At 36.1% G+C, this 17,117-nt stretch overlaps 3 protein-coding genes across 3 annotated transcripts; 1 reads left to right on the plus strand and 2 right to left on the minus strand.

Moving 5' to 3' along the window:
* The first annotated feature begins 100 nt into the window (after positions 1-100).
* Positions 101-1,527, plus strand: LOC120345818 (bifunctional protein GlmU-like). Its single transcript, XM_039415373.2, has one exon. The coding sequence runs from the start codon at positions 129-131 to the stop codon at positions 777-779; it is 651 nt and encodes a 216-aa protein (XP_039271307.2). The 5' UTR covers positions 101-128; the 3' UTR covers positions 780-1,527.
* A 227-nt stretch (positions 1,528-1,754) lies between these two features.
* On the minus strand, positions 1,755-13,578 carry LOC120346480 (exosome complex component RRP41-like). Its single transcript, XM_039416231.2, has 6 exons — positions 13,344-13,578; positions 12,010-12,063; positions 10,760-10,920; positions 10,044-10,152; positions 9,320-9,468; positions 1,755-2,149 (listed from the first exon to the last, which is right to left on the minus strand). The coding sequence occupies exons 1-6, from the start codon at positions 13,482-13,484 to the stop codon at positions 2,017-2,019; spliced, it is 747 nt and encodes a 248-aa protein (XP_039272165.2). The 5' UTR covers positions 13,485-13,578; the 3' UTR covers positions 1,755-2,016.
* LOC120345635 (thiopurine S-methyltransferase-like) lies at positions 13,495-16,496 on the minus strand. Its single transcript, XM_078115297.1, has one exon. It carries the CDS (start codon positions 16,468-16,470, stop codon positions 15,787-15,789), a length of 684 nt encoding a protein of 227 aa, XP_077971423.1. The 5' UTR covers positions 16,471-16,496; the 3' UTR covers positions 13,495-15,786.
* Positions 16,497-17,117: the final 621 nt, after the last annotated feature.

Genomic DNA, 17,117 nt, shown 5'->3' on the forward strand with positions numbered 1-17,117 from the left:
TAGCGCCATGCAATCGTTAGCGCTCCCTAGTGACAATATGTCAAATAAAATATGATTCTCAAGGTGGCGATAGACGAGGGTGTTACTTTTGATTGACAGGTGCCCAAATTTTATGTGGTGGGCCTGATATGTCATGTTATCGTAGTGGAGCGTTTGAGGAATACAGGTCACAAATTATAAAAAAAAAACATCATTTATTAGCACATTGCGAGTATTGGCCATTGGGTATATTTTATACATCTGTTTGTGCTAATTACTGTTTTGCGATTGAGTCTGAATTTGTTTTGTTCGCACGTCTGCACGTTGTAGATATTAAAAGGATGTCTGACACTGGCGATCGAAAATCAAGCTGTGGCTCATCCTTAACTTGTCATGCTTTAAGGTTAAGACCCGGCCAGAACATCACAGATGAAATTGTCAGATATGTGAAAGAAAATGAACTGAAAGCTGCGTTTATTCTAACATGCTGTGGAAGCGTCACTAAAGCAACTATTCGCATGGCGAATGCCAGTTCAACAAACACAAACGAAATAAAAACTCTTGATGGGAGACACGAAATTACATCTCTTGTCGGAACTGTTTGTAATTCTGGTGATTTCCATCTTCATGTCACACTGGGTGATGTAGCAGGAAACGCTGTAGCAGGTCACGTCATTGGGGATATGGAGGTTTTCACAACTGCTGAGATTGTACTTGGTGAATGCAACGGCCTGTCGTTTACCAGAGAATTTGACAAAGAAACAGGATTTGATGAATTGTTAATCGGGAAACGAAATTGAAGTCGCTCTGCTCAATGGTACCACCAATGAGTTTTTTTTCATAATTATGAGAGATTTGATGTTTGGGTACTGGGAATTTCTGCTCTAGAGTTGGTTGGTTGATTCTGCTCCTGGTTGCATATATCAAATCGCTTAATCAGCATAGTTCTGTAGTTGTTTGTGCAAATTTATAGAATGGTGTGGTTGCGGTTATGATGGTGTGAAACTGTACTTGTTGTGTTTACACCAATGACTAAATCAGCTAATTCAAGTGGTCTACTGCATCTCACTGTTGTAATGACATTGCTATTGAATCAGCTACTTATACCCGCACCAGGGGGACTCCTGAATAAACCTTAGTCCGATCTATAATCCAGCCACCCATTACATTGATTGCCATACATCATTTTACAATTTTGCAACAAAATTCTCCCAGGATGTCAGAAAACAGAAAATTTGACTCCAGCGATCCATGTTCTTATATTTATATGGAAAAGCATAACTTTGAAATTCCACCCCATGAGCTGGTTTGCGGTACTCCCGTAGTATGTGTACCAGGTTAGACCATAATTTTATTCCGATTTTGGAACCGTCTGTGTTAGCCAAGTGAATAAATATACCCACTGCCCATATGTTTCAGTCACTTTACACAACTTTATGTAATAAAGTAGGCAAACAAAATTAGTTGCCTTTGTATTGGTACACACTTCTGAAGCGCCAGTTTTGCTGCTCATATCGGGGAAATGTTTAATGCTATCCTGTCAACCAATTAGTTGAAGGTACAGCTAGCGGCAAATAAATTAAGTTTCATTGGTGACCCATGGTTTTGCATAAAGAGGTCGTACATCAGCACACAGGGATACAAATCATAATTTAGACAACTTTCTATCAATAAAACCATTTATTATATGGTCATTTTAATATGGTTTTTCAGAATATCATCCCACTTATTTGAATGACCGACCACACTAACTACCAGACTACTACCACAAAAGATTATTTGTTAACTGGAATTTATTTCATGGTACAATCTAGCTCATCATCATAAGAAGGCGAAGTAGAACGATTGAAAATTTCTTCACATCTTTAGGTCTATGAACTCATTCCAAGATATTAAGTTTATGTGCTTTTTAGTTTAAATGCTTTCACGAGTCCTTATGGTCCAGTTCCCACATATCAAAACCTCTTATTGCATCCCCACACTAGCAGACATAAGACTCTACTGCTTTCTTCCATGACTCATTTCTAAGTTGAGCCTTCAGACATCGCCTCCAATATTAGTAGTTAAATCTTTGACATGGTCCTGCACTGCAGTATCTAATAGGGTGAAAATATCTTGACACCCTGATGAAACAGTTTCCAATGCTTTGCTCATCTCATCTGCATGTAGCCTGTGTACAAAGTTGAAAGACAGAGCACATTAGAAGATGAAAATGAATCCACTTTCATAAACTTATGGCTCGTGGACATTTCCATCTATCAAAAAACACAATAGCCAAAGTCAAAATAACTCCGAAATAGGCCTCGAAATGAAGCTACCGTACTTTTATTTGGAAGGACCGGGATTTTTGTGGATCCATAGTGAAGGGGAAAGCGTCAAGAATTCGCTTGCCATCGCACCTCTGATTACTGTACCAGGGTTTACAAGTTGAATCTTGAGGAGGATAATTATGTGCAAGAGCAGTGTTAACTCTAAGGAAATTATGAGTGCGAAAGTGCTTCGCAGTCGATAAAAAAAGTGCGAAAGTGCTTTTCCTGATTTTAACTAGTTAGGTGCCCTAGCTTTCGTTTAAACTCATTTCAAACAGCATAGATACTCGAAAAAGCGCTCCTCCCGTTAATATTGTGAATTGAAGTCTTTCCGTTAACGGAGTTTCGTTTAAACCCTTGTTAAAAACAAGGGAATTCATCAAAGGTCACCTGATAAGCACACTTGCCCGGAATAAAAGTTTCGTGCAATCAACCACCAGCGTCAGTAACGAAGCGCACTCCCGCCTGAACAGACAAGCCTTGCAAACTTGTTTCTTCCATCTAACAGACACCGATTGATACATGCAGATATTAGTTACTACCGGCCATAGCTAGGGAGGGGGATCATTTGTACAAAACCCAGGCAAAATGACATCCCCATGACCCATCACCAATATCGCTTTAGTATAACACGCTTCCTCGTCCGAAAGAATATGCTTGAAAGTGCCGCCCTCTTCCCTTTTAAGAGATTGGTTAACGTCATGTTTCTCTGGCCAGTTTTTCTTTGGGAAATAACGCAAAATCACCATGAAAGTACCGCTGTTTTTATAGATAGAGTGACCTACTTTCTATCGAAGATTTTTTTTCCGAAATATTACCCAAGATCACTTTGAAATCCCTTTCATGAGCTAGCTTGGCCTAATTTATATTATACTGTCTCACAGATTACTTACGCTAAGACCTGTAATTTTCAAATATCGACTTGCATTGGTCTGCGTGCCAGTTAGTTCAAATCGGGTAGAAAACATCATATATTTGCAAATTTTTTAGAAATGCCATGTACTTCCAGCATTTATAAATAACGCTCTCTCTAATGCTGCAGACCTAGTATGAAGTATTCGCATCTCAACGCCACTTTCAATTACACTAATAGTAATGATGACACCAAAGAGTTTTCCTTTGCGAAGGTACAGGAAATACAACAGGGTGATTCTTGAAAAAAACATGAATGTAAAAAATAAACGAATGACATGATAGTGGTTCTCAAATAATTTTGAGTGTGACGCGAAATACCAATCCATTTGATAAATCTTTTTTAGTCGACCACGTGAACGCCGAAATCCTGGAAATTAAAGTTGAAAGAGCAGCATTCTCATATAAATAATCGCGATATATAATCGTTCATGTGCACAAATCTCACATGTAGCATCGGTTAGTTGTGCATGAAATGTAAAACTCTTATGTGTGTGCGTTTCAATTTCAATAAAATCAAATTCGTTTTTCCATGCACCATTACTTGTAATTTTAATATTAATTGCGTTCCGAGTTTGTAAAGTTTAGAAACCTTTTATATATACCATTACCCCTATTTTGATTGGCTAAAGAAAGATAACACGTAACCGCTTTTCGGCAACATGGTATTCGTTTTATATCTGCTTTGAACAGAGAAAAAACATGTGCCCTCTCAGTCATCTGATCACAATCAAAAATCCGTATTTATTTTTTTCGCGATTTCGGCAATCGTTATTATTAAGGGTTTTCGTCGACTGGAAAATAAACATCGTTCTGTTAATAATATATTTCAGGCCATGTTCTTTATATCCTGCCATAATTAGCAAATCTTTATTACGCAACCCATGATTATAAAATAGCTTTGCTTATCATTTGCTGCTGAATCTTGTGCTATCGCTTGTCAATTATAGCATAGACGTAAGGAACATATTTAAAATTTTCCATGTTTATACAGAAATTAGCGACGTTATCAGCGCCAACTAACAGAAAATAACTTATCATAAAACACAATTAAAATTCAGTCGGTAATAAATGGCGCTAAGGTGATGCCATACAGAACAAAAAGATTTGGTCGCGAGAGTTACCTTAGATGACTGTATAACGATGTTGTTTTATAAGCGGAAGGTAGAACAATCAAATTTAATAAAAAAAACGGGGGTTACGACACCCGTAACACATCAAGTTCATTAGACATCTCTAAAGACTTCTAAGTTGGTTACTCGATTACACTATACTATCAATATTACACTTATTACACCTGTTTGAGTATTCCGGACAATTTCGAATTTGAAATAAACGAAAACTCAACATATCATAATTAATACACAAAAGTAAAATAAACATTCATCGAAAAAGTTATTATTTAAGAACAACAACATAATCGTATAATTCCGCCCAACCCCGATGTTCGCAAGCTTACAAATATTCTCTGCGTTAATATCATAACCTCGCCTATAGGCAGGGTTGCCATATCATGCTTATTTCTAAGATTTATGCTTATTTTCTAGACGGCGTCTTATAAAGTAACAATGTGCTTATTTCTAAGAAAAGTGCTTATTTTTGAGTTGCGTGCTTATTTTGTCTTAGAAACGCGGATGACTTGTTCTTGTTTTGCGTACAAAGCAATTTGGACAATGAGTAAGCGTAACCATGAGTTCTGTTTCGAATATGAAAAGAAATTTGCTAATAACTACTGCTATTGCGACATTGAGAAAGGGAGAAATCAGTAATCAGTGCCCACAATACTACCACAAAACATAATAAGCATTGTGGGAAACCAAAGTATGAAGACTGTAGATCAAGGGTCGGCCACCTGCGGGCCACATCCGGCCCGCGGACAAAAATAATCCGGCCCGCAATGCTTCATTGAAACTTACGGATCGTTATTATGTTGTTTTTGTTCTTCATTAATAATTCGTTTTCCAAAAAAAAAATCGCTTTTGTTTTCAATTACTGAACCAAAATGAAATTTTCCGTGCGGAGAACTAGGTTCAGCGATAGGCTACCCATTTAGAAAATGTTCTAATATTGGTTTTATTCAGTGTTTCACCTGATGTCGAAAAGGTATCGAGCGTAATGCAACAAATAGTGTTAAATTAAATGTTATTTGTAAATATTTTGCATATTAAGACGACTTGTCGCAGTGTTCGCTCGCTAATTAAAGTCTAGAACCTCAATTTCTAATTTGTATAAATAATGTGGTTCATCAGCCACACGTTCAGTCTTTAACTTTCTCGAAAAAATATGTGCGGCCCGTCAAGATTTGTATTACTTGATTTTGGCCCACGAGCGACAAAAAGTTGCCCCTGCTTTAGAGATTGCGTGTGGCAGTGATTCCATAGCTTTTTGCGATTTGCGTACAACCGTGTTCGAAGCGACTTCTAATGATCAAAATCGGAAGACTCGTGTATGATATCCTTCTTGACGCCCGTGCTTATTTTTGGCTCTGGGTAGGTGGCAACCCTGCCTATAGGACTGGGCAAAATATTCGTATCGTTTCAATTCCATACTTTGCGCCAAAAAAGGTACCAACAAAGCTTCCTAATTTTAGAAGAGTCAAAATAAATAGACTATTCGAAATAAATATCCCAGATTTCAAACTCCGTATATTGGCAGCATGAATTAGCCGTTTCAGGTAGGAGCCGCACATACATTGATTGTCGAAAATTAAAAGTTAAATTGACGTTCCGAGAGCCCACACACGGTATAACATGTACAGGCTATAACCAGAAAAAAATGACAAGTCATAATCCTTTTAATGTGCTTTCAATTAGCTCGTTAGTGATCCCTCCCATCCTTGACCAAGTAATGTTTCGAAAATGTGAACCTTCCACTCAGCCATGCATGGCGGTGGAGTGTTGAAATCGTGAACAAGAGTATAACGTAAAATCGATCGTGAATTTCGATGTAACAACGCACACTGTCTCCGTCATGAATTGCGCCTATTAACATCGGAAATGATTAAATTCGTTATATTTTGAGTATTTTTGCACCAATAATTAGGGCGTGATCATCAAAATGGTGAATTTGCAAATTCCGTAAATAAAATTGTAACATTTTAGCTATAATTATCACCGGGCAGGGGCGCAGCCAGGATTTTTTCAACGGGAGATTAGGGGGAAGTTAAAACATTACACCAAAACTGCAATTCGCGACGACGTAATGCGTTTATAACTAAAATGTAAGGTCGTTCACGGCGAAATTTCGCAGTTACGTGTAGCCCGCCTCTCTTTGCTGAACGGTCCGAAGTCCTATTTTAAAACATCGACCATTTATCCGTAGTCAGCGGGCATCCACATCTAGAAATGAAACATTAAAAATCGCGAAAATTAAATTTGGAGAGATCTATAACTCGCAGATGTCAGTAGTGTCATCATGGTTTATATGTACAAAAACACGCTCGCATGTAGCGACGATCAAAATCATGAAAATGTGAAACTATTACTTGAAAATTATTGTTAATGAAGTTAAATTTTTATTGCCATTCAATGATTATTTCATAATTTTGTCATAATCGAAGGCTGCAGTAAATTTTTTGTCGCCGCGATCGTGTTGTTAAACTATATTAAAGCATGTTTTTATTCACTAGCAAATACTAATTCTCACGTAACGGCGGGCATCGTAGTTTGGTTTTTATATTTCGGATAGAATTGTGAATTCACATCGGCGAAGATTTTAAAGACAACTATTAATGAGCGCATTCACAACGAAAATAGATTTTGTTCTGATTTTTATCTTCTGTGTAGGATTTGTATCAGTTCGTAAATTACGGTCCCGAGTTTGAGCGAACAATAATATTATTACTGACCCCGGGATGCGATATTTGTGAAGCAGATAGTTGACATTTCTATGCTTTTTATTTTAGATCGTGTCGGTGTTACTTTCGTATTAAATAATAATTGAAAAACTCCGCAAATTGGTTATCTCTTGAGTACTCAGTGTTAAGTATTTACGTAACTCAGCTTTGGGTTAAAACACTGATAGTAACTAAACACGTGAATAAATTGGCAATAATGGCATTTCGACATGGTCAAAATAATATTTCTCACCAATATCCCATGAAAGTTCCATAAAATACATTATTTACTTGTCTTACTTATCGACGTTTCTAAATTTACAAAAACGATGTTGACACGCTTTATACAAAATCGTTTCAAATTTATTGTTTCTACATGTTAGCGATAGCCGTCTGGTTAATTCTTACCCGTAACTCGTTGTAAAGTAATGTTAATAAATTGTGTTTTGCTTTCCAATGCGCGGTTAACTGCGGTTAAATTCGTTTCATGGTGAGGAAGGAAAATACGTTTTCCGGAATTGCAATCAACAATTACACATTTTTTATTTATCATTATCAGCGCCGAATAAAAAAGATAACATATCGTGAAGACGAAAAAAGTCGTTGAAACTTAAGTTGAATTAGTTGCAATTAGCGCCTGATTAGGCACCAGAGCACTGGAGCCCAATGTTTTTAGCATTAGTCGCATATGTAAAATATCCTTAAAGAAGTGCTGTTTATTAAAGTCATCTCGTCTTATGGCCACGCAGAAATGCCTTCATTGCCGAATTATTTAATCACGATTTTAAATCAACATTCAGGATTGGCACAATCTCAGATTTGCGAGGTTTATCTGTAAATTAATACAGACACCATAAAAAAATTATAAAAGTTCATTATCGTCTTAAATATCTGCATTCCGGCATCGATAATAATAATACCATTCGCTTAAAATTGGGACAGTAAATTTGCAAACGTTGATAGGTAATATCAAGTCAACGCAAATGTTTATTTTGGTTTTGAAATTTGTCGTTAATGCCCTTAACAGCTGTTGCCGATGTGAACGCACGCGTAAGCCTGGATTGCCAAACCCAGGATATAGTCGCCAAAACGAATGCGGTGACAAAAACAATTAGCTATTATAACGAAATTAACCAGTAGTAAAGGCTTACTTGCTAATTTTTCGACCGACGTTCTAGACTCCTGCTGTGCATAAAAAATATTCCTTATTCGTTAAAAATATTCAATTCGAAAAAATATTCGATTTTGCCCACCCCTACTCGCATATTAATGAGGAAATAATTTAGATTGATTTTTGACCCTGGTCTGAGTTTGATTTATCGTGAATGACTAGACTAGCTGATATATACTGAATATCGCAAAATTCCGCGAAACGCCATTTGCTTTTATCATTGGTGGTTACAATAAAATGGCTGTTAAATGTTAATACGACGACGTATTTATTTTGTCAATTTGGCGATTCTGCAAATCTGTGTGATGCTGCTAGAAGTTTCTTCTAATTTAACAAACAATGGCCCAAGTTTACATTCCATTACTAAACAATGTCGTGTCGGGTATCAGAAATTTCTGAATGGCTCCAGTAAATTCACTAAGAAGAGAACACAGACCTGTCAAACCAGTACTAGAAAATCGTGTACTTTGGTCACAATTCATCGATGTCATTGACAGTCACATGACCACTCTCGTTTAGAGAAACGCACTGCCTTGCATTCGGACATCTGGTTTCAAAGACGCCGCCGAGCGTTTTCGCGGTGGAAGCGGAATCAGTGTGCTTGTATAATAATCATATTATAAACAAGAATTTTGCCATTAATGCAAAAGCTTTATCGTTATGATATGCAGAATTGAGTTACAAAAGTACTAGTATGTTACTTATTTGTCAACTTAATAAACACACAAAAATATTTGTCAACTTTGAATTTTTATTCCATTCAAAATCGAAAAAAAGTGCTATTTCTCTTCAAAATCGGAAAAAAGTGCTATTTCGCAGTCCCTAAAAAAAGTTGCGAAAGTGTTTCGCAATTTTCGCAAAAAAGTGCGCTAATAGTGAACACTGTGCAAGAGTATTGCTGGACTACTCGTCGCTGTAGCATGGTTCATGTAACCGCTGGTCAGTTACAGCTTCCTCCAACACCAAGCATCTGAAAACAAATAACTGGCTGACTACCCATACTCACCCTGGACTAGTAACCGGTTGAGAAGCTGTGGTTTACCATATGGTTAAGCCATCTTATTGGCCTTCCTCTCCCCCGGGATAAATATGTAAATTCAATTTTTTTCTTACCTTCCATTTTGTTCAACATAGATTATCTGATCAAGCTTAGGTAACATAGCAGCCATCAGTTCCGGACAATTCGAATTTTCTTCAACTCGATTTATATCTTTCAATGCAATACTTTTATGGACACTCACAGAACATGCACAAACAAAATCCTGTAACAGAAAGATAATTGTGTAGTGTATTCTGCCTTCAGTTCTTTATAAACAAGAACAAGGTTTCCATTACAAATCTACTTTATTATAAGAATCGAGCACAAATTAAGACGCAGTAGCAGACTAAGCAGCAAGTCACACAAAACATGAGTAGAGACAGAATGTCCGCCTCGGAGAGACAGAGTCAAAATGGTTAGTGTTGATAGCGCCACCTAGTGACGTTACATCATAAATATATACAATAAAATATAACGAATTACAAGTGATAATGCCTTGTACACCCATTTGGGATGATTACCTATCTGGTCACTATAACGTACTGGTATCAAAATAAGGGGTCATGGTTTGTCATATGAATAGACTGTATCATTGGCTTTCCCCTTGGGATAAATGTAAATTTATTCTGAGGCTGTAAACTGCAAAAAAGATTCTAAATTCTGTCACTCCAATAAATTCAAAATATCAAATACCATCATTATGAGCTACTGAATATCTTTACCGAAAGTAATTTGCTAGAAATCTGAATATTTAATCATATAAATAATCCACAGCAGCGGAAAATCTAAAATATTCACCTTCAATGCGATTCCCGCATCTATCAAAGCCAACGTAGCAGCATTCACACAGACACAATAATTACTTCCATCAGAATGTAGGACTTGCAGGTAAATATCTATCTGGGATCTGTAAGGTAAAAAGACAGCTCGAGCAGGAGAATCTATATCAATGGTTCTAAAACTTTTTGAGCCCACCCCTTTTTAATTTGTGAAGTCTCGCTCGCCACCTCAAACATAACTAGCTTACAATAAGCTACAAATAACAGATTATAAGGCAGAAGTATGTTTCATTAAAAAAACACTCCCTTCCACTTGCGAGGCGCGCCTCACCGTTTGAAAATCACTGCTCTATATGAAGCCAGGCTACCGTGGCATTTCGCTTGAGCAAAGCTTACCATAATATCTGGAGCTATAGCTGCCATAAATTAAAGTGGCTCCAGCTCCATTAGAAACCCTTAAATCACAGACTTGAGTGTTGAGTCTTCACGAAACTGCATTTGGGCTGATGTTTCATAGTAGTGGTTATCTTGATTGATTTTCTGTTCTTTTACTGTTAGGATTTTCAATTTTTCATTCGACCATGACATATCAGGAAATTTTCAAATGTAAGATTTCTCAATTTATTGCTGAAATCGGGTATAAAGTACTAGTAAATTGAATATTCGAATGTTGAATGAATTTGAATATTCAATCCATTTTTGACATAACTGATAACCGATTTTAACTTTTCTCACCTTGGATATAATTCAGTTAAAATAGCAGCTTCAAAAGTCTGTTTAATGTGCATAGACAATTCTTGACCCTTTCTGTCCCCGCGTGACCGATGTTTCCTCTCAGCAGTACTAAATGTTGCTTGACTGTATTCACAGTTCAGAAATGCTTTGTCACTGAGAATCTGTGGATAGATAAATAATAATAAAGAAAGTATTCAACTATCTTTTATCTTCATACAAGCGAAATCAGGGTTTTTCAAAGATATTTCTCAGGTAAATTTAATGACAGTTTACGGTCCTTAAACCAATAGCCAAGACCAATCACAGCAAATTTCCTCAAATCGCATTTATACTCAACTCTTGAGTTTTGTAAACAACAATGTCTTCGAGTCCCAAATAAAAGTCTCTATGGCGATTAGTCATGTTATTTTGTTAGATGATTGGAGTAAATGGAAAAAGAGGCTCAAGTATCTATCTGTACAGCGTGACTGCTGGTAATTCCCATTTCTATCTTCCACAATTTTTAGCTGTGGGAAAATAAAAATATTAATATTTTTGAAAGTTGTGCCAAACATTTAAAAATTAGAATGTCGGATTAATTGTTAAATCTTTGTAGTTGGGCTTCTCAGCCCTACGCGCAAGTCACAAATTTTCTTTGTGAATCTGAGCCTCTAGTTCGAGTAAACCCTGGCCTAGTCACCACTGATTGAAAATAGTAGGTCCGCATTCCCCTTTCTAACTGTATATCAGTTGTTTGCCCAAAGCCTTTTTGCACCAGCACCAGAGCCTTGAGAGAAAGAGAAAAACTCCAGAACACATACTGTCAGGTTGTCCTCGACTTACGAGGTTGTTCCGTTCTTGTGATGCGATGTAACCCGAATTTCAGTGCAAGTCGGAACAACCAAAATGGCGAACAGTATCACTGAAACTGTGTACCATGCGACTGAAGCTTAGTGATTATTTGTTCATAATCGTAATACTTGCAATTGTCCACGTCATTCACGGTGTAAAAAAAAAAAATAATGAGTCCAAAGCACTGATTTCTTGATCACAATGATCCAGTTTAAGGGCTTAGATATTACAGACAGTACAGTATTATCTTTTATATTTTTATGGAGTGCGTAACATCGAAACAGTGTAAGTCGCGACCGCTGTAACCTGAGGACTCCCTGTACTGGCTTTTACACCCCTAAATACTGTTCAAAGCTTCGTGAAGAGCTTACACCTCAACATGAAGATTTCATGACTCAACTCAATCCTTATTATCTTACCTGTCCTCTCATATTAGATGATGGTTCATGTGGTCCATAGACTGCAGCTAATATCTGAAAATTTAATTTTTGAAATTATAAACCGGCTCATTGTTATACAATGATGGAGATGAGAGGCCATGGTTCACCAAATGATTAAGCATCGATTATTAATGAAATTCTTATACCAATTAATGTTATAAAAATAAAAAAAATAATAACATTTTTCAAAGTTATCACATATTCTACTCAAACTTATTGTGAAGTGCAAATGGACAAATGATGTATGTGACATTTGTGACATGATATAATTATTTATAAAATATATGTAAATTGCAATAAAGAGTTCATTTAGGATTGTAACCGGCTCGGCGGTTGGCACATTAAGCTTGTCATTACATTACTTATAACCAGTGGTGGGATTCAATATTTTTGTCAGCCGGTTCCATTACTAAAGTCATATTTTTCACCTGGTTCTGTTAGGATAGGATAGGATTTACATATTTATCCCGGGGGAGAGGAAAGCCGATAAGACAGCTTATCCATATGGCGAACCACGGCCTCTCGTCCGGTTACCATTCCAAGTCGGGTATGGGATTAGTTTTACTGTATTGTTTGTTTTCGGAAGCATGGACTTGGTGGTGGAGGAAGCCGTAACCGACCAGCGGTTACATGAACCACCCAACGACGGCGAGGAGTCCAGCAATCCTCTCGCACATAACCATCCCTGCATGGGATTCGAACCTGCGAACCCACGCAGAGTAGTTAGAGGTGCGGTGGCGAGCGTATTCCTAACGTTTAGCTCGTTGAGCCACACCGCCGCGCAAAAGTCATTGGGAGTAACCAGTAATCCTAACCGGTGCGCTGATCTCATGAAATTCCGTGATACGGTTTTATAGAACTGGTGCGAACTGGCTGAATCCCACTACTGCTTATAACCCATTAGGAGTTCCAATGTTTTAATCTCGTGGAGGATAAGTTAGTGCGAGGGGATCGCTGGACTGGTATATACATAAGTCAGTTACTGACATATGATTAGGCCATCTTATTAACTTTACTCTCATCTTAAAATAAATTTGAAAATTTTTTCCTTTATCATGCCTCAGCCAAATGCACCACACCTCAAAACTTTTATGAAGGACACTTTTGAGCTTCAATTTATACCAAGAAATCGATTCGGAATACAGATGGACCTGAATTGATCAAGGTCTGGCCAAAATAAACTAAATAAGACAGTGAATCCCAAAGCAGGAAATTTCCGTTCATTTGAAAAGTTTTTTTCGTTAAGGAGCTGTTTGAGTAGAACTTAGATAAAATAAGTCTTTATAGAAAAAAATATAACCAATTTCATGTACCTTAGTGTTCCCTTGCTCTAAATAGGACGAACCGTCGGCTTGTGAAAACACTCCAAGACGACAACGAATCCGGCGTAGTTCTGTTGGTAGTCTGCCATCAATTCTATACCCTTCATCAGTTACCAATTCAAGACCAGCCATAGTTATTAACTGGATTAAATATGATCAATAAAATATGAAAATTTTTTGTTTTCGAACTTTAAAAACATAATGGCTTTAAAATATTTTTCCTGTACTATTTTTTATACAACGTATTGTTTTTTACAACGTATATTGTTGCATACTGCTAGGTAGGGAAGTATAGTCTGGAAGGACACAAATATTTCTTGTTCTGCATTTCCTCCCCGATTTTTTATATTACACCCTGGGTATTTAAGTATTTGAGTATTTTAACGTAATATGTTTACTGTTACATAATGTAAATTCACTGAGAAATGGATGGCACTGTGTCTGCGAGACAGAATCAGATTTTCATCTAGGTTTGGTCAAAAATGCTTAAATTTATACGAATAGATAAATAAAACAAAACAATATTAAAGCTGCAAATGACGAGGGTTTGCAAAAAACATCAAAAATACTCAGCAACAAGTGTATGGTTATTTATGATTTTTTTTCATGCCTCATTACTTATGCGTAACACTAGCAAAGAATCCATTAAAGATTGGACAATTAGTGTGACATAGTGAGGAAGAAATAAAAAATTCCAAAATCGATAGAGTGATATTTTTAAAAAAAGCTTGGGGACCACAGGGTCATGTCTGCCACTTCATTTAGTCATATAGGATCGAACAAATGATTTGAATATTTCTGATAAAATTGAACAATATAAAGAAAGCCTATTAAACGAAGTGGAAAAATTAATTAATCACTGATTAAAATAAAACAAAATTTGGCCAAGAAATATTAAGAACTGACATCATAACAAATCTGGGTTGCAACAGGACTTTATAAACACACTGTTTATCAATTAATACTTTTGCATTTACTGAGTGAAGGTATCATATTAGAAATGAACAGGAAAATGAAACAATTTTGGCATGTAAGCACACAAGAATCTGAGGACAAAATTAATTTCAAAATATTAGGTTTTTAAAACCAAGAAAAACTGCATTTTTGGCATGAATTGCAATATCATATACTTCACGTTAATAAATATTCTGTCAGACAAATACAGTATAAATGCAGGGACGATTACACTGTAAAATGCAGTTTTGTGAACTTAGTTAAATAGCAACATCAAAAAAACTGAACAATTAAAATTAAGATATAATATAATATTTGCTCTGCAATGTAATGTAATTTCACTGTACGCATAGATGCCCAAAACATGTACAACAGTTCTTCATGTGCAATACATTTATTATTTTGCTTTCTTTTGTAGTCTTTACAGTATTGAACATTGCACCGTATTGAACTGATAGAAACGAGTTAAAATCAAAACTAGGTGTTAATATTGAAAAGCAGGTCACACAAGTGTTTAAAATATTGCAATGCAGCCATGGACCGTGAACGTTTAGGAAACCACTGGTCTTTTATCATATTCCATACACAAACTTTTAACTTCAGGCCAAATTTAGAGTATTTCCATTCGACAGGGATGCCAGTATATTGCGCTTAATATTCCTAGGACAACAGCAAGTGGGATTGCACAAAACAAAAATAAGAAAAGCTCTTATAATTATAGGGTTGCAAGAAAAAGGGGTAAATGCTTAAATTTCGCAGGCCGGATGTTGCCCTGCCCTAGACCCTACCACCGTTTCTACCAATTAGATAAATACTGAACAACGATATCCAGTTTAAAATCAAACTAATTCCAATTTCCTACATTATTTACATATTAAAAATTCTGAAGTGGCAAGATGAGTGACATTACAAGAGATAATAAAATGCTGATTGAAATCTCATGGAGGGTGAGGTTAATTTGTTAGATCAGGGGTGTGTAACCTGCGGCCCGTGAGCCACACAAGGAAAAATTGCGCAGCCCGCAAAAGTTTTTAATTTAGTTTAATCTGATACGTGCAAGAATCCCAAGTCAATACCAGAGTCCAATTTTTTTTTTTATCTATGCTTATGACGTTACAATGCCCCTAAAACAGCTAGCTTGTGCGAACAACGCATGTCGTAAGATAAATACCAAAATTTTTAAGCCTGCATGGCTGCATCACTAGAGAGTCTATTTCAATAAAGGTGTGGCCTGCAGTTTAACCCAGTTAGTTTCATTTAGCCATCCAGTATTCAAGGTTGCACACCCCTGCATTAGATAATAATGTTCAAAGGAAGGATTTAAAAAAAAAATTATCAATCTAGCTGTGGTGCTAATTATTTAATGAAAAACCATATGCATAAAATTATGTAATGAATCAGCAATTGCACAAAATTATGTAATGAATCAGCAATTGCACAAAATTACTGTTATTAATATTATAAAATCAACTTATTTATTTCACTTGAAAGAAATAAAGCAAAGTCGAATTGTCAATTCCAAATCTGGTTGGAAATTTGCCGGATACTTTATCATATCAATAACTTCTATGTTACATTTTTCCCCAAATGTGCCCTGAAGGTTCTCAATCGTGATGCAGTGAGGTGGACCTTTGCACTTTGACATATCATAAGTGATAGATTCCATCAAGATTTTTGCTTTTGGCTTCATCAGACTGAAGATTAAGTCTGTGTATTTTTGCTGAGTGGGAATATTTATCGCGACGTAACTTCCGCGGTCCCAGAACCCATCAAACTGACCACATAATTCTGGTTTTAGATCAAAAATATCACCTCTGTAAATAGTAATATTCTTCTCCTTACATTTGTAAACCACAAGACAGCTATCAGAACAGGTTGATTCTGAGTATGTCAAGTTATTTTCTTCAAAAAATGCTTCGATTCCAATTTTTGAAAACTCAAGACCGACCACCTCTAATCCTTTTTCTTCCAAGAAAATCAAATCCATCGTTTTTCCACAAAGTGGAACGAAAACACGTCCAGTCGTTCCATTTTCAAAAAGTTTCTCAAAATGTTTCACTAGCAACTGACTGTAATTTTTCCTATGAAATTTCGGGTCTTGATCTGCTGACCATTTCCATTCATCTACGGCCACTTCTCTCCTAGGTAAAGGATTAGTTTCCATGTTTGTAGAATATAGTGATATTTTACTTTCTAAGGTCTGTAATTATATATAAAATTAAGTCAATATATATGAATATTAATAAGACTTAGCACCTAGTTATGAATGAAGAGCTTTCTTGACCTACATTATTGAAGTTATTCATATCATGAAATACTATATTGATCACTGGGGTTAACATAGGTAAATAATCGTGAAAAACATCGTCAATTCCTTTGAGTGCGATCAGAGTTATGTGCGTATAAGCCTTAGTTTGGCAACTTTTTTTTCGAGTTTTAAACTCTGCTTATATGTGAGGATATACGGTAGTACTATTACTCTTTTTTACTAAATCATGATATGAATACAAGACAAGGAAAAATATATGTCAAATCATCCTGCATAGTGCAATTATTTAGAAAAAAGGTTTACATATTTAGTGCATGTAAATACAGTAGAATCAACCAAAAATTTCAAACACAGATATTACTTCATAGTCTATGAAATGGAAATAAAATTTGAAAACTTAAAACATATGAAACTGCTTTTGAAGAAAATTGGACTTTATATTCATATTCTATAGGAAGCATTTTGACTAGTAAACGATTCAGAGTGAGACAAGTATTTATTACAAATACTTATAAAAAGCAAGCAATTTAGAAATATACAGG

Source organism: Styela clava, chromosome 8 (assembly GCF_964204865.1).
Source record: "Styela clava chromosome 8, kaStyClav1.hap1.2, whole genome shotgun sequence".
Lineage (NCBI taxonomy): Eukaryota > Metazoa > Chordata > Ascidiacea > Stolidobranchia > Styelidae > Styela > Styela clava.

Coding starts and splice junctions, on each gene's coding strand:
- LOC120346480 (XM_039416231.2), bottom strand. CDS start 13,484: ATGGCTGGTCTTGAATTGGTAACTGATGAAGGGTATAGAATTGATGGC. Junction 12,064..13,343: donor TAGAGCAAGGGAACACTAAG/GTACATGAAATT, acceptor TTAAATTTTCAG/ATATTAGCTGCAGTCTATGG. Junction 9,469..10,043: donor ATGCGGGAATCGCATTGAAG/GTGAATATTTTA, acceptor TTTCTGTTACAG/GATTTTGTTTGTGCATGTTC.
- LOC120345818 (XM_039415373.2), top strand. CDS start 129: ATGTCATGTTATCGTAGTGGAGCGTTTGAGGAATACAGGTCACAAATT.
- LOC120345635 (XM_078115297.1), bottom strand. CDS start 16,470: ATGGAAACTAATCCTTTACCTAGGAGAGAAGTGGCCGTAGATGAATGG.